The 24,921-nt window shown below is 37.2% G+C and overlaps 1 protein-coding gene across 14 annotated transcripts in view; it reads left to right on the top strand.

Annotated features, from left to right (window-relative positions):
- EFCAB11 (EF-hand calcium binding domain 11) overlaps positions 1 to 24,921 on the top strand; it is a 159,264-nt gene that overhangs the window by 30,250 nt on the left and 104,093 nt on the right. For 7 of the 14 annotated variants that reach the window (XM_072622838.1, XM_072622836.1, XM_072622839.1 and 4 more), the window contains 3 exons: positions 3,358 to 3,459; positions 4,429 to 4,473; positions 13,071 to 13,161. In XM_072622838.1, the coding sequence (XP_072478939.1) occupies positions 3,358 to 3,459; positions 4,429 to 4,473; positions 13,071 to 13,161 (238 nt within the window). Of the gene's footprint in view, positions 1 to 3,357; positions 3,460 to 4,428; positions 4,474 to 13,070; positions 13,162 to 14,726; positions 15,048 to 22,401; positions 22,481 to 24,921 lie in introns of those variants that run through there. The other 7 variants (XM_072622841.1, XM_072622844.1, XM_072622834.1 and 4 more) reach the window with 4 other exon arrangements.

Below are 24,921 nucleotides of genomic sequence, written 5' to 3'. Positions count from 1 at the left end.
CAAATGAAAGCAAAGGGCCCACTTGGGGAATTTGAGACCCAGGAAGGGCATCAGGCATATACGAGTCTTGAGCTTTGAGACAGAAGGCTGTTGGGACTTGCCTACAGGTAGCATTCCTCTTCTAATTCACTTTCCCATGGTGTCATTCTTTTCCTTCTCAACAAGTTAGTTAAAATAATTAGTTAAGGACATATGCTCTGTATCCAGTTCTCTTTCCTAATAAATTACTTCTGAATTTTACTTATAGATCAGGTATCTTGAAAAGTCAAACTTTCTAAAATGTCAGTTTATTGTACTAACTACTTTCATAAAATGTGACCTTTTCCCCTGGCATTTGTTCAGAGTTTTTAAAAAGTGAAAATGAATGTATCCATGGTGTTTTTGCTTAAATCTAAGAATAATGCCATTTAGTTCAGTGAATGGATTATTTAGCAGAATCACTTTCTTTTTGATGCTCTCTTAATTCTTGGTTTTCTTGAAAAATTTCTCCTGGTTACTCCGTTTTATTCTCATTTGATGTATCTTTATTTGTGTCACACCAGGTAACTGGGGGGGGTCCCTCAGGGTTCTGTGCAAACCCTCTCATCTTCCCTCTGTATCCCTCTACAGTACTTGGTGATCTCATCAGTTTCCAATTATTATCTCTATGTTAACAATTCTCAGATCTATTTATCTACCCCTAATCTTTCTGCTGATCTCCAATCCCATATCTCCAACTGCCTCTTAGACATCCTGAACTGGATGTCCTTAGACATCTTAAACTCAACAACTTAATGAATATTCAAAAAAGAAAATAAAGAATCAACATAGCATCACCTCAAACAGGCTATATACCAAACCAACAGATCAGTAGACTGGTAGATATTATGACCCTGGGCAAGTCATTTAACCCTGTTTGTCTCAGTTTCTTCATTTGTAAAATGAACTGGAGGAAAGAATGACAAATCGCTCCAGTATCTTTGCCAGGAATACCCTAAATGTGGTCTCAGAGAGTCGGACACAACTGAAAAGCAACTTGAACAACAACAGATCACGGGAATACTGTAGATACAGATTAACTAGATTTCAGTAAAGCACGAAATAAAGCCATTCATGTTCATCTAATGGGCAAGATGGATAAATAGGGGCTAGATAGTTGTATAGTTCTTTAGATTTGGAACTTACTGAATCACCAGACCCAAAAAGTCATTAATGATTCCCTGTCAATTTGGTGAAAGACCTCTAGCTAGCTGGCACAGGAGAGCACCAGGCTTGGAGTTAGGAAGATCCGAGTTCAGATCCATCCTCAGACATATACTGGGCAAGTCACTTAACCCTGTTTGTCTTAGGTTCCTCATCTGTAAAATGAGCTGGAGAAGGAAATGGCAAACCGCTCCAGTGTCTTTGCCAAGAAAAGCCCAAAATGGGGTTACAGAGTCAGACACAACTGAAACAACTCAACAACAACAACATATCTAGAGGAGCACTCTAGATAACCTGTGCTTGTCTGTGGTGTTTAGAATTTTGAGCAATGACTTGGACACAGGAATTTGTGGTATGCTTATTAAATTTGTTAGTTGCCCAAAACTATAAAAGATACAAATTATGTGATAGAATCAGAATCCAAAAAGATCTCAATACCCTAAAACATTGGAGTCAAATATAATAAGACAAAGTGAAATAGGGGAGATTACAGTTTCACAATTATAAGGTCTTAACAGTTGTCACAAATGTAGTATGAGAGAGGCATGTCTACCCAGAAAATGGCAAATCCAACATCATTTGAGGCTGTACAATAGCAACCTCAAAAGGTAATACATTAGGCTAAGTAGCATCCAAGAATAAGGAGTGTATAATACTGCCATATTCTCTCCGGGTTAGATACATGTGGAGTCTTGTCTTTAATTCTGGGTGCCATGCATTGAGAAGAACAGTGATAAGATAGAATATATCTAGAGGGGAACAATCAAAATGGTAGATACCCCCAAGATCTTGTCATATGAACAAGGAATTAAAGGAATTTTTGAAATGTTAAGGCTTATTAAAATCATGATAATTGCTTTCAAATATTTAGTTTGTTCTGTTTTGTCCCAGAGGTCAAAACTAGGAGCAGTGGGTGGAAGTTGAATTAGATCCACATTTAGGCTCACTGTAAGGGAAGACTAACAATTTTAACTATCTAAAAGTATAATGTGCTACCTGTGGGAAAAGTGAGTTCCCTCTAGTGAGAGGTCTTCAAGCAAAGTCTTGTTGAACATACTGTAGAAGTGATTCTTATTCAGGTACATGTCACACTGGGGAGCTTTTGAGGTCCATCCCAACTTGAAAAGCCAACTTGAAAAGTCTGTGATTCTGAAAAAATTTTGACTTGCAGGGAACTATATTACTTTAATAGAAAACATTTTTATAAAATTCTTCCATTGCCATTAAAACCCACTACAAACATCACATTAGAGCTCATTTTAATAGCCACTGTAAGCACAGTATTCCACTTTTTGCTACCCAATATGGCTATTTCATTATGACAGTCATAGGAATCCAGGGTTATGGCAGCTGAACATACCCTGGGGATTATTCAGTACGGGGGATGGTTCCAGTTCTAATGCTTATAAAATATTCTCTCCATCTGTATCCATGGTATGCCATTGATGCTGACTTTTGAGAAAGTAGTTATTTGACCTCATATCCCAAGTGCAGAAACAATGCTGTAATGATATTCAGGAAGAAAAAAATATAGATCAAGAAAGGAATACAAGGAAGTAAAGTAAGAAAAAGTAAGAAAAGTTGAGACCTTATTTCATAAGTGGTACCTGTGCCTGTTTGTTGAATTCAGTAGTGAAGGAAATACACACACACACACACACCTTTAGAGGGGAATCAGTTCAGTAGCCAACTGCCTCAAAGAGGTGTACCCCCAAGGGAAGCATTTTTCTATTATTCATGTCTGGTGTCAGGTATAATATTTAATTTAATCCTCAATTTCATAAATCTTTAGGTATAGTATCCTTTTTAACAAATTTAAGTGAAAATTAGGTAATTCTCAGTACTTTGAAAATGTCTTCACTTATACATAGGGACAGTTAGATGGCACAGTGGATTGGGCCCTGATAATGGAGTCAGAAAGACTTCCATTCAAATCTGACCTCAGACATTTCCTAACTGTGTGACCCTCGGCAAGTCATTTAACCTATTTGCCTCAATTTCTTCATCTGTACAATAGGGATAATAGTAACACATACCTCCCAGGGTTGTTGTGAGGATCAAATGAGATAATATTTATAAAGTATCTGCACATATATATATAGTAAGTACTATATAAAAGTTAGCTAAAATACATTTTTTTCTAAAAGAGGAACCACTTTCCTTTTTGATTTCTAGGTATATACCTTGAAGAATTTATAAAACTCATGGAGAAAAAGAAAGCAGCCCAACTCTATCAGAATGAAATAAGACAGATTTTCACAGCTTTTGACAGGCAGTGTAAGTATTTTAAATCATCCTAGTTAAAAATACATAAATTTTTAATTTCATTGTTTACATAATAAAATATACTTGGGTAGAATATTTATGTTCTGGAATGGTTGTTTTAAATATTGCTTCTAGAATTTTTCTTCTTCCTGTTGCATTTATAGTAATCTCTAACATATGGCTTTTAAGATCACTATCTCTTAAGTGCTTGACATATATCATAGGTGGAATTATAGGTAAGAGTATATTAAAGGAAAATAAAACTTGACCTGAATTGTAATCTAGTTTGGGGTAGAGAAGGGAAGAGGATTGCCATGAGACTGTGGCAAAAGTTTGGCTTGGGACTCTCATATAAAATATAAGGAAGAATGTCTAGGCTCAGTCTTTCCCTCTCCTCTGAGTCCAGATATTGCTAGGTTCTCAGGTACTTTGAAGGTTTCTTAAACTACCTTGTTGATTGAGGATAGCCAAAGTGTAGTCATTTGGACTCACTTGAGTCATTGGAGGGACCGTATAGATCAAGTGCAGGGGTCTTCAATGGCATTGAATCTAAGTTAATACTATGGTTTGTTGGTTTTTACTCATATGTCATTTACTTATATCATTTTACTCATATATCATTACTCATATATCATATTTACTCTCACATGAAGGATTAGTAAGAATGTTCAGGCTCAGTCCTTCCATCTCCTCTGAGTCCAGATATTGCTAGGTTCTCAGGTATTTTGGAGGTTTCTTAAACTACCTTGTTGATTGAGAGTAGCCAAAATGTGGTCATTTGGACTCCCTTGAGTCATTGGAGGTACCCCATAGATCAACTATATGAGCCTTCAAAGGTACTGAATCTAAGTTAATACCATGGCTTGTTGGTTTTTACTCATATTTGTAACGCAAAATGTGATACCCATAGCAGCCGCTATGAATGTGCATGTGTATTTCCAGGGTAAATTTGCAAAATGTAATAAATTCTCTTCCTCAAAGGCATAACCAAAATATTTATTTGGGGCATCATTAGAATACCAGGAGGTAAGATTTATTTTTTTTTCCTCTCTTTTTTTTTTTATTATTTTTTAATGTTTAACAATCACTGCCATACAATTGAGATTTTATCCCCCCCACACCTACCCCCCACTACCCCCCTCCCTCCCCACGACTGCATACAATTCTGTATAGGTTCTACATATACTTTCCTATTGAGTATATTTTCACTATAGTCATGCTATGTAGTCAGACTAAAATAAATGAAAGAAATCATATAACAAATCAAAACATGATACACAAACACATACACATACACAAACATGATCTGCTACATTTTGTGAATGACTTCCATATTTCTTTCTCTGAGTGTGGAAGGCATTTTGCCTTGAGAACCACCTTTGGGATTTTTTTTTTTTTTATAAGAAGTTTTTGCGTTATTACAAAATTCCAAGTCTACCAGAAAAAACTCTCGCACACTGTGGTCGTTGCTGTGCACAAAGTTCTCCTGGTTCTGCTCCTTTCACTCAGCATCAGGTCATATAAGTCCTTCCAGGCCTCTCTGAAGTCTTCTTGTTCATCATTTCTTATGGCACAATAGTACTCCATTACATTCATATACCATAATTTATTCAGCCATTCCCCAATTGATGGACATCCCCTTGACTTCCAGTTTTTGGCAACTACATAGAGTGCTGTTATAAATATTTTTGTACATGTGGGACCCTTTCCCATTTTTATGATCTCTTGGGGATACAGTCCTAGTAGCGATATTGCTGGGTCAAAGGGTATGCACACTTTTGTAGCCCTTTGGGCATAGTTCCAAATTGCTCTCCAGAATGGTTGGATGTGCTCGCAGCTCCACCAACAATGAATTAGTGTTCCAACTCTCCCACATCCTCTCCAGCATTTATCATTTTCTTGTTCTGTCATGTTTGCCAATCTTATAGGTGTGATGTGGTACCTCAGAGTTGTTTTGATTTGCATCTCTCTAATCAATAGTGATTTGGAGCATTTTTTCATATGATTATAGATAGCTTTAATTTCTTCCTCTGAAAATTGCCTGTTCATATCCTTTGACCATTTATCAATTGGGGAATGACTTGTATGATTATACATATGAGTCAGTTCTCTATATATTCTAGAAATGAGGCCTTTATCCCCGAGCTTAGCTGTAAAAATTCTTTCCCAATTTACTACATCCCTCCGGATTTTGGTTGCATTGGGTTTGGTTGTGCAAAAACTTCTCAGTTTAATGTAACCAAAATTATCCATTTTGCATTTCATAATGCTTTCTATCTCTCCTTTAGTAAAGAATTCTTCCCTTCTCCATAGTCTGATAAATACACTATTCCTTGCTTCTCCAGTTTATTCATGGTATCAATCTTTATACCTAAATCATGTACCCATTTGGACTTTATTCTTGTGTACGGTGTCAGGTATGGGTCTATGCCTAATTTCCGCCACACCGTTATCAAGTTTTCCCAGCAATTTTTGTCAAACAATGAGTTCTTATCCCAGAAGCTGGGGTCCTTGGGTTTATCAAACAGAAGGTTGCTATATTCCTTGCCTACTGCATCTTGAGTGCCAAGTCTATTCCACTTGTCTACCTCTCTATTTCTTAGCCAATACCAAGTGGTTTTGATAATTGCTGCTTTATAGTACAGTTTGAGGTCTGGTAGCGCTAGGCCACCTTCCCAAGCATTTCTTTTCATTAGCAGGAGGTAAGATTTAACAGGGTACTTATCACTAATCCAGAGAGTGACGACATCTTAAACATTTTTTCTGTCAGGCCTCCCCACAAAAACAAGTTCCCCTAGACAAATTCCTCCCTCCACCCATTCACAGCTTCTCTCTCTCTGCTCCTTGGACCAACTGCTCCTACTTACAGCTTGTTTCTCTCTCTGTGCTCTGCCTGCTCTCACATTCTGCTCATGCTCTCTCTCTCCTCCTTGGACAAGCTTCTTCAGTCTGAGCTCCATATGACCCAGGTTCCATGTGACCACAGGCTCCACGTGATCATAGGCTCCATGTGTTAGGCCTATAAATGGGCAGGGAAGATCTTCCTATTGTATTAACATTATGTTTGGCCCCATTACATAAGCCAGTGGCACTTTAGGGGTAACTTGTATCAGCATAACTTGCATAGCAATATAAAAGGGATAACACAAAATAAACACATAAAACAATATCTTAGGGTGGGGGCTTGAGCATAAATACCCCATCTTCCCCCCCTCAAACAAATGGGACCCAAAGTCCCTTGGGCTGAGGGGCAAAGGTTTCATCTTCTGAAACTACTTCCTCCTGAGATTGGACATAGAACTGTCCCTTCCTCAGGAAGTCCCATTCAGGGAATCAGTTCCTTAGCCATTATTCAGATCGTGGTCAATGCCAGGTCCAGGGATGATATATCATAGTCTTGGACAGAGGGTGACATCCAGCTTAAGCAGTCAGGCATTTACAAGTGGAGCACACTAAGCCTGTAGGAGACAAATCTAGCAAACAGGTTAAACAAACAAACACCAAAAAGAATAAGGAGACAGTAACCAGAAGCAAGGTAAATATAGTGTCAGCTGTGCTTCTGGAGTCCATGAACTCACTAGAGTTGCATTAATTCCTGTCTTCCTTACTGCAAATTGGTATCTCCTCTCAGGCAAATTTAAAGTCATATCTCTCAATATATCTATCTCAATGATATATTCTGGAATAGGTACACTTACCACTGTGTATTCTTTCTTAGCTAATTGCCCAATTTTCATCATTAGTTTAACTTGTCTGGCTGGTATTTCAGCCCCTCCCATTCTTGCGATGGTAATAGGGGTTCCACGTTTAAAGTTATCAAGGTTTCCATATATAAGGGAAGCCTACACCCCAGTAACTATTAATACCCTAGTTACAGTGGTTGATCCATTTTTCTAATAAATAGTTGAACTGATGTGGGGTCTATAATCCCATCTGTCTACTTCTTTAATCTGAGCTGAAGCTTGGCCGATTTTCTGTTCTCCCCTCAGGTGTGACAAACTTGGATACAATGATTCAGGAAGATTTGTAGGGGCAGTTCTTACTTTCCTATTCCGTCTAATATTGTCGCTTTTCCTGGTACATTTTATATAGTTCGTTAGTTGGAATACCATAATCTGTCCCTGCTCTCAATAAAGCAATAAACATTTCTTTCCTTCTTAATCTATTCTGATTTTGAATTCACTGGCTATTTTCTCTCCTCTCTTGAGGAAATTTATCTTTTTCCCTATTTCCCTAAGTCACCTAACTGTGCAATCTTATCTAGCACCTCTGAAAGGGGGTACCCTATTTCCCCAATTAGTAGAGTCAGAATTATGTGTTTATAAGCAGGAGGAGCAATCTCCACTATTATATTTCTATGAGAAAGTGTTGAGGGAGTGCTGTGATATGCATCTGCTTTTCCAATCATAGTTGCAGTTTTCATTACCTCTTCCTTTAACTTTCTCGTACAGTCTCTAAGCAAATACCAGGGTCTGTCTCCACTCAGCTACATAGAGTCAGTGGAATACTGTTTATTGCATCCGTTGGGGAGCTAAAGCTAACAAATTAGTTCCATTGTTACCTCCTTGAATATGGTGATCCCTGAAAGCTTGTTGGACCAAAGAATTCTGACTAATACCTATAAATTCTAAACAATCTATGTTATCCACCTATAGTCCTCCTGCCCCCTCTTTACTGATTCTCGTCATCCAAGATACTAGTGACTCTCTAATTTTTGGGGGTGAATTGACTTAAAATATTAGTGACCTCCTGCTGAGTGAAATCCTCAGTTATTTCCTTAAATACTATGTGGCCCACCTGATTCTCACCTATTTGCATTCCTAGAAGCCTCCTCATCTATATTTGTTTCATTTTCTTCCCACACATCTTCCTCCTGTGTGTCTGGGTTCCAATCAGGCCTCGCATGTGCAAGGGTTGTATGCACCTTCCTTTTATTAACTTTTCTCTTCTTTTTCTAAGCTAAACTCACAGCTGTCTGTTTACTACTGTCTGAGATACTTTCTGGCTTACTCTTCTAAAGGCAAGTTCAGATGCTGTATTACAGAAAGTTTCTCATACCAGTCAACTAACTCCGAAGTTTCTCATGCCAATCAACTAACTCCTTTTTCACCTGAGCCTTTTTCTCCAGCAGTTTGTCCCTGCATTTACATATAATATGATACCTTGTTAGCAATGCCCCAAACTCTTCTACATACCCCTGCCATTTCTTTCCCCAGTTCTATTGGTATTCCTTGCAAACATATTTCTAAATCTATGGGTTCTCCCTTCTGTAGCCTTGGTTCCCAGTTTTCACAAAGTCCTATGCTTTTAGCCCATTCTCATAACGGAGGAATAATGTATATCCTCCCATCCCAGGATACTCATTTCCTTCCCTAGAGCCTTCCTGTCTCCAAGTAAAGGTTTTATATTTCACGATCGCATTCTTCTTGCCATTTGTAATGCCAGTGTGATACCCATAGCAACTGCTATGAGTATGCATGTATATTTCCAGGGTAAATTTGCAAAATATAATAAACTCTCTTCCTCAAAAGCAAAATCAAAATATTTATTTGGGGCATCATTAGAATATCAGGAGGTATGATTTAACAGAGTATTTATCACTAATCCAGGGAGTGATGACATCTTAAACCTTCTTTCTGTCAGGCCTCCCTACAAGAACAAGCTTCCCTAGACATATTCCTCCCTCTGCCCATTCACAGCTTGCTTCTCTGTCTGCTCCCTAGGCCATTGCTTCTATTCATGTCTTGCTTCTCTCTCTTTGTTGTACCTGCTCTCACTCTCTGCTTGTGCGCTCTCCCTCTCCCTCTCCCTTTCTCTTTCCCTCCCTCCCAGCCTCCCTCCCTCTCCCTCCCTCCCTGCCTCTCTCTTCTCTCTCTCTCTTTCTCTCCCTCTCTCTCTCTTCCTTCCTTGGACAAGCTCCTCCCCATCTGAGCTCCATGTGACCTAGGCTCCTTGTGTTAGGCCTATTAATGGGTGGGGAAGATCTTCCTGTTCTATTAACATTACAATATCATTATATTATAGCTAAGTAGCAAAAGAAACGATGTCAAACATTTTCAATTACAAATCATTTTGGTAGCTCATAACTAGTAGAAACAGAATGCCGTAGCCATATTCAATGTATATTCCTGAATTCCATCACTTTCCTAAAACTAATACTATTTTAGGATGTTGTTTTCTAAAGGACTGATTAAATTATAGGATTTCATTGCTGGAAGGACCTTGGCAATCTAATCCATCTCTTTCATTTTTTGAATAAGGAAACTGAGATCCCATAGCCTTAACCCAACATCACATAATTAGCATTAGCTATGCCTCAAAAGTCCATTGGGAATTTTTTAGGTCCTTGCATTGCTATGAATTGCCTATGAAGTCTAACAGAAAAATTCCTTGCACACTGTGATTGTTGCTGTGTAGCTGAGGAAACCTAACTTGTAGTTTAGAACCTAATTCCTTTTCTACTTTACGTCATTTCTCTTTATCATCAGTGGCTCCTGTTATCATTGCTCACTTCTGTTTTCCTCAGTAATATTTCTTTCTTTCTGATTAATTGATATCCTTCTTCTGATTTGTCATCAGCCTTTCTTTGTGACTTCCCTACAGCCTTGCTGAATGATTGCTTGTAAGGTCCATATACCTCCACTGAGCCTTATGTTGTCTATTTGTTGACAGCTTTAATTCAGAAGCCGTTGGTCTGGAGGGCCCACTGCCACTTATGGACTTACTGTAGGTTCACATTCTGTCAATCCCAAGGCTAAATGGCCTGGCTGATGTGAGATTTGTACCCCTGGGCAGCCAAGAGACATTCCTAGCCTGAAGAACAAATCTAAAAGCTTTTAGACTGTCTTAGGGGGAGAAAAAACATATAGAAAACTTAAAATGTACTGAAGACTTCACGTCCTAAAAGCAACTTTTAATTTAAGCACAGTTCTAGGCTTTAACTTTAAAACTTGGAAACTTTAGAACTACTTAGCTACTTGATATGTCAGTCCATCTCTAAACACTTTTTAAAAAAATAATTATTTTATTTGTTTTCAGTGTTATGTAATTACTTCCATATATCTTAGATTTTTTCCTCCTCACTCCCTCCCCAAGATGGCTTGCAATCTTATGGAGATTCCTATTAAATATAATTTCACCATAGTCATGTTGAATAGAAGAATTAAAATGAATGGGAGAAACCAAAAAACAAAACATAACACAAAAGAAAATGATCTGCTTCATTCTGTGATCCAGATCCATAGTTCTTTCTCTGGATGTGGAAGGTGTTTTGCCTCAAAAGTTCATTGGGAATTTTTTAGGTCCCTTGCATTGCTATGAAGGCCTCAGTCTAACAGAAAAATTCCTCGCACCCAGTGCTATGTACAAAGTTTTCCTGGTTCTGTTCCTTTCACTCAGCATCAGTTCATATAAGTCTTTCCAGGCATCTCTGAAGTCTTCCTGGTCATCTCTAAACACTTTTGAGAGCTTCCTAGAAGCAGCTAAGTGACACAGCAGACACAACACTGGGACCTGAGTTCAATTCTGAGCTCAGATATTTGCTAGAAGCATTACCCTGGGCAATTTTATGTGACCTCTGATTCCCTCTTCATTAACTTTAAAGTGGAAATAATTGTAGCATTTATCTCCCAGAGTTGTTTTGAAGATCAGATGAGATAATATTTGTAAAGGTGCTTAGCATTAAGTGCTTAATAAGTGCTTGGTTTTTTTTCTTCCTTTATCTTACAATAGCAGAAATTGACATTTTTCTGGCAGTTCATTGTGAGAGTTCCTGTAAAGTCCTACCCTGACATCAGCCTTACCAGGTGAAGGGAAAAGACAAGAACAAGCATTAATTAAGTGCTTATTATGTGTCAGACATTGTGATAAGTGCTTTACAAATATTCTTTCTTTTGATCCTCATAGCAACCCTATGAGATGGATATTCTTATCCTCATTTCACAGTGGAGGAAACTGAGGTACACAGAGGTTAAGTGACTGTCCCAGAATCACAGAATTCCAATTCAAGGTGTCACTTGGCTTCCTGATGTTGTAGTATGGAGGTAACTTTGGGTTCCCAAATGGTCCAACTTTGTTTCATTGTTTCTCTGTGCTTTATAGATACCTGTTAGAATTCAATTTATGAATGTGTGCTAGGAAGGTTTGAATTGCAACTCTGGTGATAGACTGTATTTCTGTTGCTCAGGGACCAGCTGAGATAAAATCAAAGAGATTCATCACTAAGTCAGTCACAATCACTTTCAAAGACCAAATTGTAGAAGGGCTGTGATCTGCGTCAGTAAAGAGAAGGGAGTACCCACACGCATGAAATTAGATGTCAAGATGTGGATATTGCTGATGACATCAAAAGAGAAAGGTTATTTTTGCTACACCCTCCAAAATATGCCTTTCATTATTCAGTCATTTCAGACTCCTTGTGACCACATTTGAGATTTTCTTGGCAAAGATTTTAGAGTGGTTTGCCATTTCCTTCTCCAGCTCGTTTTACAGATGAAGAAACTGAGACAAATAGTGTTGAGTGACTTGCCCAAGGTCACACAGCTAATAAGTGTCTGAGGCTGGACTTGAACTCATGATTGGACTGATTTTGAGTCCAGTGCTCTGTCTACTTGGTGCCACTTTGGTTTCACTAATTTTTGCTCAAGATGAATAAAACTTATGCTTAGGAAGTAGAGGTGAATGACAGCTTTATTCATTTTACAGTCAGAATAGACTAGCAAATTGTCACTACTTATTTAAAAGTCTCCTCTTAGAATATAGTAATACATTTTGCTCAAAGCATTTTTATGTGTGGAAAAAACTTTTCAGTACTCTTGGCTTCATTACCTTAAGTTTCGTGATAAATAACTGTGCCTTATACTACAGGTATGTTTGCATCCAATGGAGCAACATTGAACTTTCTGCAAGATTCTAAGTGGCACAGAGGATAGAGTGCTGGACCTAGAGTCAAGAAACCCTGAGTTCAGATCTTACTACCCGACTGATCCTGGGCAAATCACTTAACCTCTCTAAAACACATTTTTCTCATCTGTAAATGAAGATAATAACAGCACATACCTCACAAGGTTGTTTTGAAGATCAAATAAAATATCATATGTAAATCATTTGCAAAATTTGGGGTGATGCGTAAATTCTAGCTATTATCATTATTATTAGTCTTTTCTAAATTCCTTTTTTTCCCTTTACAAAAAGGGCAGCCAGGTGGTGTAGTGGATAGAGCACCAGACCTGGAGTCAGGAAGACCTGAGTTCAAATTTGGCTTCAGACATTAGTGACTCTGTGATGCTGGGAAAGTCACTTAACCCCTATTTGCCTCAGTTGCTCCTCTGTAAAATGGGAACTTGATGGATAAAAGAATGTCAAACCACCCCAATATTTTTGCCAAGAAATTCCTATGGTTTTTTTCCTTCCATTATCTTACAGTAGCAAAAATTGACAGTCCATGGAATCATATAGAGTCAGACATGACTAAACACCATCACCACCTATCAAAAGCTTGATATAAATCTGTAGTTGAAATTACCAATGCAGTGATTCATAGAAAAGAAATCTCAGAGTATATAATAACTACTTTATATCTGAACAAATAATTAAAATCTTTTTAAAATTTTGTTTTAAATAAGATCGTGGATTTTTAACTTTGGAAGATTTCAAAAAAGCCTTCAAACAAGTGGCTCCCAAGTTGCCAGAAAGGATTGTGCTTGAAGCTTTCAGGTAAGAGCTCTAGAATACTCATGTAGCACATGGGTTCACATGCTGAGAAGTTATAGAAAATGGCAACAGTTGTTGGTTCACAGCAACCCCCTAAAAAAGTTACAACATTTTTAGCACTAAGATTTCAAGGCCTGACAGAGTTTCCTTCAGTGTTTGAAACTTACCAGTCAATTACAAAACCAGTAGTTGTACCCCAATGTAAAATGCTGCATCAGAGACCTTGCTTTTAAAGCCAATGCTCTTGAACTCTTCTTTCTATCCACATTAGATAGCTCAAGGCCAACCAATCAGTCAGTCAGTCAACAAGCATTTATTAAGCACCTCCAGAGTGCTTACGTACGAGGACATACAGACGCAAAAACGATGCCTTTGTTTCTCTCAGAGAGCTAATATTCTATCAAAACAGACAAATGCTCTTCAGACTGGATTAGTACCGAGTTCATCTACTAGAATTAGAATGGTAAGATCAGTAATTTCTAGAGCTTCAGGGTTTTAAAAGAAGAGATTTTTCTTTTCAATAACAGCTATATATAGTTCTTTTATGCAATTTCTCTGCTCAGAAATCTTCAATAACTTCCCAGTGCCAACAGGATAAATTCGTTATCCAAATGATCAACGCCATTGGCTTGATACAGCAAACTGACATCATTCTTTTTTTGTAATTGTGTACCTCCTGTTGAACACTGGCATGGAAGTCAGGAGACCTAGCCACTAATCCTGGCTCTGCCACTAACTAGCTATATAACTTTGGATATTCAATGTCCCTGGCCATTTGTAAAAAGAAAGAGGTTGCCCTAGATGATCTCTGTGATTCCCTTCAGATCTAAATTTCTGTTATCCTCCGATGGACTTTTGCATGTATGTATCCTTCTAGAGTCTAGACCAACAAGTTTGCACGTAGGGACCATGTCATATACTACCTGGTATTTCCTGTAGTACCTAGTACAGTTGGTTACACATAGCAAATATTTAACGAATATTTGTTATTTAATTAATTGACTTACTGTCACTGAGTTCAATGACCCTTTCTATTATAGAAGATAAATCTTGGCAGAGGGGGGCAGAGGAAGGGAACAGCAGCCAGATGACAAAGTGAATAGACCACCAGCCCTGGAGTCAGGAGGATCTAAGTTCAAATCTGGTCTCAGACACTTGACACTAGCTGTGTGTGGCCTTGGGAAAGTCACTTAATCCCAATTATCTTGCCTTCTCCCCTCCAAAAAAAAATAATAGCTATTAAAAAAAAGAAAGAAAATATAATTTCTCTCCTTTTTGTTGTTGTTAAGTAAGTTCAGTTATATCTGACTCTTTATGACCCTATTTGGGGTTTTTTTTGGCAAAGTTCCTGGAGTAATTTGCCATTTCCTTCTGTAGCTCATTTTACAGATGAGGAACCTGAGTCAAACAGGATTAAGTGACTTGCCCAGGGTCACACAACTAGTAAAAGCCTGAGGCCAGTTTTGAACTCAGGAAGATGAGTCTTCCTGGCTTCAGGTCTAGCATTCTGTCCATTGCATCACCTAGCTGACCTAATCTTCTTTTACATACTGTTTTTATACATTCAGTTCTATTCCATAAGAATATATTGAGGTGAGAATGTTAAGACAAGGAGACCAGTAGTACTAATAAGAGGCGATAAGGACCTGAACTAAAGTTTTTGGCACATAGTAAGTATTTCATTATACTGCTTATTGACTGACTGACTAAATGTTACCTGTTGAGAATAGAGGGGAAGGGGACATATGTGAGGTGTTACGGAGGTAGAAACTACAGAACTTGGCAACTGACTGCATAAAAGGGGTAAAGAAATTGAAGAGTATAGTGTTCAGAGGTTGGAAACTTGGGTGACTGGAAAAGGATGTTGGTACCTCTACTGCAGTGGGGTAGTTTGAAGCAGGGGTGGCTTGGGGTGGGGTGGGGGAGAAACTGTTTGTGGTGTGTTGAGTCTGAGGCATCTTTCCCCACATCAACATCCCTACCAAGTGATTATTGCTACGTCTCCTTGAAAAATTCTAGAGGCAGGGGATTTAGTACCTCCCAGAGTAGCCCATTCCATTTTGGATGATTCTAGTACGTAGAATTTTAAGTCAAAGACTGCTACCCTGTGAAATGTGCTCTTTGAGTCTTGTATAGTATGTCTGAGAGGGCCTTTTCCATATTGTCTGAAGGCAGTCCTGCTTGTCAGTACTTGAAATTATGGTGCAGAGATGAACATAATATGGGTTTCTACAAGCATTTTCACAAACTCATCACTTACTTTCCCCCTGTTTTTAGAGGTGCTTAATTCATATTTTAGTCTTGGTTGTCATGTGGAGGTAAGCTCTTCTTTCTTAACACAGCTCTTTAATGGGCACCCTACAGTATTGGGGCTGGCATTTTTCTCTACGATAGGATATATTTACCTGTAAATGCCTGGGAGCTTTCTCTTTCTGAATGTAAGCAGTGAAATTTCTGTTTTCCCCACCACCTGACAGTTGGCATACAGCTCTAGGTTGCTTTTTCTTTTCCCTAGTGATGGAACAACATGCAAAAGTACAAAAGGCCTCCTTTCTGATTTTTCCCTCCCCCAATGCCCAGTCAGGTGCTGAATACTGAAGCATAATTCCAGTCCTTGATGTAAAGTAGAAATACCAAAGCATCACAAAGCTCTTTACTTCCAAAGTGATTAGTGCCCACTGTAATACAGCTCTGACATTCAAAAAACTTCATTTGTTTATATACTGGAGGTCAAAGTGTACAGGAAAAACCTTCAACTGTTTGGAATGGTGAAAAAAGCATGACCATCACTTTCTGTTAAATCATCCCTTTATTGGAAACTGGATTCTGAGTGATTATAATAACTAGTCTTGGTCCTAGGAAATCCAATGAAGCCTTCCTCCCTTTTCTTGGAAGAGAGATAAGAGGCTAAAGGAGCAGAATATTGGTTGCATACGTTGTCGAACAGTCTCCAACAGTGTCAGTTGTTTCTGTTTATCTAATTTGATTATAAGGAAAGGATTTAGTTCTCCTTGGAGTAAAAGGGGAAGCCATACTCACAAATGGCCACCATATAAAGCAAAAAAAGATTAATTGAACTTACTTTTAAAAGTGAAAATAATTCCTTTTTAAGTATAGGGTTGTTAATGGGGATAGGAACTTGGTGTTTGAACTTTTTTTATTAAAAGATTATCCTCCAAACACAACCAAATTAAGGGAAAGGATTGATTTGAGCTTGGGTATCAGTGGACTGACAAACTCTCTGTTCCACCAAATGGAATAGTGTTACAGTGCTGAGAACCCTAAAGGGAGATGATTTAAGATAGCAATTTCAAATCAAAGCATTCATCTGTACCTCTTGTGAAGAGCCTAACTTCTCTGTAGTCTACACTTAGCCTGCAGTCAATTCTTGCCAATGTCCAAACATAACGACTTGTTTCACACTGTTTTCCCCGCTGGTCTCAGACAAAGGAGTTTTCTCAGTCACCATGCCATGCAGCATGATCTTTTTGTGTCTCTGTGTTTGTGTGTATATATAGATATACACGTACATATATAAATTTAACCATGTTGACCTTAAGAACAAGACAGTTAATGATGACTTTCTCCTCTGCTTTGTCATAGCACAGGGCACTCCTCACATCTCAGATTTGCCTCTATTTACATGCATGTGTGCACAATGCCAAAGAGACTGTTCATTGTGGTGTTTGTAGTCACACTGGTGGTGAATCATTAATACCTGATGTTTGAATTTGAAAGACAATGAAATGTAGCTGTTGGTTTATCTGTTTTTATGAAGGTGTTCATTCTTTTGCAGTGAGAGCCTTGCTTCTTATTTTATAGTAATAAGAACGTTTGATTTGCCACCAACTTTCCCTTCCTACTTTTATCAGTTATTTTAGTGCACAGTTGCATGGCAAGCATGTTATGAGTTTTTTTAAACTGACCCTATGTCCACTTTCACTAAAGGGAAATTCAAAGAATTTTTCATGTGTCATATGCTCTGAGTGATTTTCTGCATCTGATTGCGATTCTTCATATCCATCGTTAGAATTCATCATGTTATTCGTCCCATAAAAGATGAATTCCGCAGAGGACTGATTTTGTTGCCTTGGTGATACTGATAGCCTCATCTCTGAGATTTGATAGTTTACTTTACCCAACTATTTAAACCATTGGTCTCAATACCTCTAAGTTCAAATAACCAGACTAGAAAATAAATCTTAGAGGGCAGTAATTCCATTTTATAATAAAAAAAATTCACATCATATATCCTGTGTATAATTCTATAAATAAAAAATAAGATGGTTTGGTCCCATCGATCAGAATGCATAGGTTGGCTTTTATTAGTCAAGGATGACTCATCCCTATTTCGAATGTAAGTCAACTATTTTAGGGATGCTAATTATCTCTTTGCCCAGTTCTCTGCTGAGTATATCATGCTTATCCCTAACGATAGTAACAACATCTCACATTTATATAGTATTTTTGGGCTTTCAAAGTCCTTTATATACATTATCTCCTTTGAGCCTCATAACAATCCTGTTAGGTTGATATTATCAGGATTATTAATATTATAAGTATCATCTTTTTTACAGATGAGGAAAATGAGATTAAGGGAGATCATTTGATATAGCCCTGACAACACACAACAAAGGTTTAATTTAGGCAGGATTTGAACCCAGTTCTTACAAGTACAGCCCTGTTTCCATGATACCATATTGCCTTATTTCTCATTTATAAATTTATAAATATAAAAGAGTTCAGACACACTCCTCAGATGCAACATTGGAACCATGTTGAAGGTAGGGTACTGTAGTGAAAAGAGCCTGAAAATATGAGTCAGACTTGAGTTCTAGTGCTAGATTTTCCACCACTTGACCTTGGACAGGCAAATCACAATGCCTTGCTGTGTCTCCATTTCCAGTCGTATGATGAGTATGTTAGATTAGATTTATGAGATCCCCTCAAACCTCAGAATTTTACAGACCAGTATCTGTCCTAGACAACAGCTCCACCATCTCCATCATCTCTGTGTGTTTTGCAGGTATCTGTTAGAATTTAGTACAGAATGAATACAAATGCAGTCTGTCCCTATGGCAAGTAGTGTTCCCAGGAGACAATTACTGTGTTAAATGACTCTCCCAGCCTGCTTAGTTTTTAACCTTTTTCTTTAATAAATGTTCCTGCTGAAGTATCCTATCTTTCATCTACATATAGAGTTGAACCAATTATTCTTGTGGTAATAACACTTGTACATTTTTGCCAATTACAAAATATGTAACTCTCATTATGGTTTCTTACCAACTAATTATTGTTAACCCTTTCAGTCATCCAAGGAGTTATTAATGTCTGAATAATATTCATCTGTTCATGGCATTTGCCTTTATAGAAAAGGATTGCCTCTAGTCTCATTCCCTACAGGTGGTAATCCCAGTGAAAATCTTGAAATTCCTGTTCTTCTTACCTGTAATAATACTTTTGAGAACTATGAACTCTTATGATAATAGTAATAATGCCCAGCATTTATTTAGCGTTCAGGGATTTGCCAAGAGCTTTACATATGTATTATCATCTGATCCTCATAACAACCCTGTGAGGTAGGTGCTTTTATTATCCCCTCTTAACAAATGGGAAAACTGAGGCTGAGAGAGATGGAATGACTTGCCTGGTGTTGCATAAGTATGATAAGCATCTAAGGCAGAATTAGAAGTTAAGTCTTCATAACTGCAAGTCCAGCACTGTGTCCTTCTATGCCTCTTAGTTGCTGTATGATATATGTGTACTGGGAAGGATTTAGGTGAATAACTGATCCAAGATCTCACTACATACGGAGTATCAGTCAGGGCTTGAGTTCAGAGTTTTTGATATCCTGCTGTTCTGTTTAGTTCTCTAGACAAATGACTTCTTAACTCTGTGACAGACCTGAGAACTTGCCAGATTCCCTTTGCCTACAGCTTTCCACACCTCTTGCCCTCTGCCAAGTATTTCTGTATAGATAGATGGATAGATACACACATACATAGACACACACACACACACATATATATATCACATATATATATATATATTTGCACACATACGTATAGATGTGTGTGTGTGTAATCATAAGTCATTTTCTGTCATCTTTCCTACATGACTACCTTCCACCTCAACTGCGAACTTCAGGTCAAAAATTGGTTAAGGAGATCAAGGAACCATCACTGATCAGCTGTCAATTTGAAAAAGATTTCTAGCAGAATGCTTCAGTGTGAAATGTCTTCACCTTGTATAGTTGAACATTTTTGTCAGTAATTTGGATGAATGCATATATGGAATTCCTATCAAATTTGTGGATTACAGAAAGTCAAAAAGAATAGCTAACAGGTTGGATGATAAGAGTTCAGACTCCCAAAAGATCTCAATCAGCCAGAAGATCGGGATGAATCTAGCAAAATCAAACTTCATAGGGTTGAATGTCAAATCCTTCACATGCCTTCTCTTTTCCCTTTATTTGGATCTTCCTCTCCAGTAGTTCACTGAATGGAGGATCTCACCAATATGGCCATTCCCTCCAGCAGTGCAGGCCCAGGCCTATTAGTCCATGCCTACTAAATTTACTTGACTTTCAACTATGCCTCCCTATAAATTCACCATGTGTTCCAGGGGCCTTCTTCATATTCTATTCACATTTCTTGGGAACCAGTGGAATATAAAGGTACATCTCTTGTCTTCACTCTTGCTACATGTGACCAGCTCATTGTTGTTGTTTTTTCAGCCTTATATTTTTCTGATATTATTTTTCATACCAGTTCTGTATCATTCCTTTTCAGGATCTATAACAGCTTGCCTCATGCCTGCCACATATCTCACTTTCAGTTCTTCAAAGACCTACAATATGAATTCTTTAGAACTTAGAATATTCCATGACTCACGGCCACATAATCTTGTTAGAAGAATATTGCTGTTATGAATCTGTGTTTCAGGGATCAGTTTAATTATCATTAAAAGCTGCAATTTCCCTAAGGTATTATAGGCTGCTACTTATTTAGTTCTGGCATCAGCTGATGGTCCATTTTCAAAGTCTATGATAGATAGATAGATAGATAGATAGATAGATAGATAGATAGATAGATAGATAGATAGATAGATAGATAGAACCATTTTCAGAGTCTGTGCCAGATGGATGGATGAGTAGATAGACACACAGATACCGATGTATGAACTGCTTATCTATCCAATTGCATATTATAATCTGTACAATAGACATTTTACATCCACATGTTTTTTAACAATGTGAACAGTTAGGCCAAACTCTCGAGTGATAGCACTTCTCATTTAGGAAATTTTCCACTATTCTAGGGCTTGATCAATCACTGCAATCTCATCTGCACACAAGAACATCTCCAGGGCCTAATTATGTATAGGGAATCCCTCTTCAACGTAGATCTCATATTGACCTCTTTCATGTGGCATATATGTCACCTTGTTTTATGCCTTATTTGATATTAATAATTAGACGTTACCAAACAAAATTGGTAGATCTTTTACATCTTTTATAGGTATCATATAATTTTAATGTGTCAGATAATTTTGACATACTCATGGGAGACTGGTGGTTGGAAGAGAGTGTTTAGGATGTTAAGATTTTGTTCTACTGAAACAAATCCTTTATTTGACTAATTAATAGTAAACACAATGCAATCCTGAGTTTTTTACACTTTTTAGTCATTTGTGTGATTGTAAAGATGTTATTATCCTGTGAAAGATCGCTTGTGAAATTCTGCCTGTTCCCTTCTAACACCATCTTTAAATATGTCCACAATGGTACTGAAGATGAGTCACACAAAAATTCTGTGTAGAAGGGAAAGTTGACCTAAGAGTCAATAGCTCCTGATATTTCTTGATTGCTTTCTTTAGGTAATAAGTTGAACCACAATTCTTTCCCATCTTTTCCTTGTTTACGTACTTTGACAATCAATTCACTCAGTGCCCTAAAAATTATGACATTCCTCTCTATTTTGTGTTTACTTGGGCTAGTCTAGCTGCTATTTCCAATCTTTGTTTTCTTTAATACCATTTCCACTTCCTCTGTCATAACATCAGGGACAATGTTTTGACTATATATACATTAGGGTGTTTGCAGATCTTTTCAGTCTTTTATCTATTTGTTGTAATTCTAGTATTTTCATCCTTAAATACCTTTGAGATGATTTTACTTAATGAGGTCTCTCACTAAGCTTTCTTTAAAAGCTTGTTTTCCCCTTCCTCTTTTCTTTTGAGGCAATGCTGCTCATAATCTTCTACTATTATTAAGATTTTGCAAACCATTTCACATTCTAAACCAGTGTTGCCTTTGGCTGCCATATTCCCATGTTTAACAAAGATATCAAGTATTTATTGGTCAGGCATTTTCTAGGATCTTCTGGTCTTCTTGTCTTGACAGTTGATGTACTTCAGATAAGTTTCTCTACTAAAATATAGTTATTTTAATGCCCTTTCTTTTCTTCATCCGTTTCCCATCTTTAGCAACAGTAAATTCTTTAAATAGATGAGGATGGAGTTGTTTTGATTATACACCATATATTTTTCTTATTCTAGCTTTGTATTCATTTTTATCCTTACTTATTTGATTCTTACTCCATTAAGTTGAATGTATAAAGACCAATTCTGGCATGGTTCCCATATTAGTAACAATTAGTTTTCTGTCTGTTAAAACACCAGTTTTGTTTTTTGTGGTATTGTTTAATGCTCACCATATCCAACCTTTGAATTATTTTCTTGAAGAATATAGTCACGATGGATAGGCAGAGGGCTTCTGGCATTCTACAGACGTTTGATCTCACTCTTTCCTTATACCACAATAATATTTTTCTACATGTTTTTCACTGTCTTTACCATGCTTTCCTGTATATTAAACTCACCAAGGATCTGAGTGTATGTTGATTTAATTTAGAGGCTCTTATCAAGTTCTCATAAAATTTCTCTCTCTTTCTCACTCCCTCTCTCCACCCCCTCTCACTCCCTCTTTCTTCCCCTCCCCTCTTTCTGTCTCTTCATCCTCTACAATTGATGCTGACCCATAAACTACAATTATTTTCCTAATGGTCTTTTTGCAAATACATCACATGAGCCCTACAATATGGATGACCAAATGTCACATTACATAATGTTCCTTATTGCCTGAATGCACAATAAAACCAACTCTGTCTCTGCAGAGAACCTGTAAGCCATCTTTCCATTTAACTCTAACTCCCTTTTGTCTTCTGATTTCATTTAAAGCAGTGATGTATGGCTCCAAGTCATGGAATACTGCTGTCTCTAAAGAATTTAAGTTGAAGATAACCTAAAGGGTTACCAAGAGGTGCGTGGTGGGCAGAAGCAAAATGTAACACAGTACAAACAAAAAATCATGCAGAAGTTGTGTAAGGAATGTCAGTGAAATGTATGTCTGTAAGAATAGTTGGCACTCCTGACAGAGTGGTGGTGGATCAAGTATGAAATATGAGATTCATTTTTTTAACATAGCCAATAGGGGAATTTGTTTCGCTCCACTGTAATTATTTGTTTCAAGGGTTTTGTTTGTATTTTTTTCCAGGTTAGGAGGAGGTGGAAAGGAGAGAAAATACATACATATTAGTTGAAAAAAAATATATAGTTTTTTAATGGTCAGTCTCATAACTAGAGCAAGATGTAACTAGTGGGTACCCTACGTGATATTGTTATTCACCCAGTGTAAAGAGACTAGATGGAAGACCCCTAGCACATTGGATAGATCCTCAGTGTTGAATATATGGAATGAATTTGTGGAAATGAATTTCACTAGGTGGGCTGGCATGAAGGGGTCATGTTCTGAATCATTTCAGGAACTATTCACATCATTGGAATCACAGACCAGTTGGAATATTTTGAGCATTAACATGGAATGGTTTCTCATCTTCTGGTGAACTGGTTTAAGTATATTTAATTTTTATGTGGAAAAGCCATAGTAAAGTGTGGTATATCACACACTTAGGTTTGAAGAGTTAAGTTCTTTCTATTTTGGGTTTGATGATGAATAAATTACTTTGCCTTTAATTTAATAGTAATACATTTAGAAATTTCTAAATAATATCCAAAGCATATTGACTCAAAGATGTTTTTGCAGTGGAACTTTTTAACCAGTGGGTGGTGCTAAATGCTCTCATGATAAACTAGATAAAGCTAAAAGGTATCTAATCTGCAGATTTACTTTAACAAATAAATGTATGTGTTATATTCAGAATATTTATATCATAAGGTTGATGCCAAATTCTTACACTTTGAGGGTTAGCCGACCATCCTTAATATCCATTATAAATAACCTTTAATGAAAATTCTATAAAATTCCTCTTAGCCTTTACATTAAGTATTTAATTTAAAACATATAACACAGTAACATTCCATTCTGCCCCCCAAATAGCCTCTTACATGCTGTACAGATAGAGTAGTTATTAATGCTAAATTAATAGAAATAGTTCTGATTAGAATAATTTGTTGACTTTTTAAAATAATAATTGTATTCAGATCTCCCATTACTCTATTCCTATGTTGGTAGGAAGTCTAGATTAAAAAAAGAAAAAGTAAAGTGACAATTTCCTGTCATCCTAAGTACATTATCACTACCCATCACTTTTGATTATTTATACTTTAACAGAAAATCCACCAACTGAACATAATTCACTGAACCTGACCTATCTTCAAGTCTATACAATAGGATCCACTCTAGTATAGAGTTACCACAGGTTGTCCATTACAGACCTGGATAATTGATCATTTATAGAACCTTTGAGATGAGTCTATTTTAGACCTATCTCCTGCAACCATAGCCAGCCAAAACTGGATGAAGTTCAGAGCATACTCCCAAGGAATGTTTAGACTGGAGCACGGCCCTTTACTTTGTCCTACAGGCCCAGGTAGTCCAGTATGGCTACCATATACTAGTTGGAATATAAGTTACAAGTTACACTTTGGAGCCCTTTTTTTTTTTTTTTTTTGTAGATGAGAAACTTAGGAACAGAAAAGTGGAATGATTTATATAAAGCCATACACAGAACCAATCACTAAATTAGTCACTTTAACTTCTTTAAGTTCCTTATTTTCTTCATTCTCATGGAGTACATCCCCAGTCCACCAGTTCCCCACTGTATACGAGTTGGTTGTGACAAAACATTGTGGTAGCCCCAGCAACATTCAAAATTACACATATGCTTATGTGTGTGGCTGCAGACACACACATCTATATGTATATTTAGCCAATTTATATTAGACTTAAACACATAGGCAATATATAAAAGCATGTGTATAATTTTAGATGATGTTGGGACCATCAAGATGTTTTGTCACTTATTATTTTACATATACTGTGAAATTGATGGACTAAGTAATTATTTTCCTTGAAGACAGGAACTGTTTTTTGCCTTTATATCCCTGGAACTTAGCGTAGTGACTATCATAGACTTAATAAATGCTTACTAACAGACTGATTGATTAGTGATCATAATTGTATTTGCCATCTCAGTAGTAAGAGCAGTAGTTCTAATGACTGACATTCATATAAAACTTTCAGGTTTGGAAGTATTTTGATCTTCACAATAATTCTATAGGTTAGGTGCTACAGGAATTATTTATCCCTATTGTTATATGAATGGGAAAAGTGAGAGATTAAATTGACCTGCCCTTGGTCTCCTGCTAGTAAGAAACTTATACCCAAATAAAATTTTGAAGTCCTATTGATAACTTTTATTTTTATGTTACATTCAATTCCCAAAACATACACTGCAGCAT

The sequence above is a fragment of the Notamacropus eugenii genome, chromosome 7 (genome assembly GCF_028372415.1).
Source record: "Notamacropus eugenii isolate mMacEug1 chromosome 7, mMacEug1.pri_v2, whole genome shotgun sequence".
NCBI classification, from domain to species: Eukaryota; Metazoa; Chordata; class Mammalia; order Diprotodontia; family Macropodidae; genus Notamacropus; species Notamacropus eugenii.
Note: the sequence above shows the minus strand (reverse complement) of the source record. Positions and strands in the feature narration are given on the sequence as shown.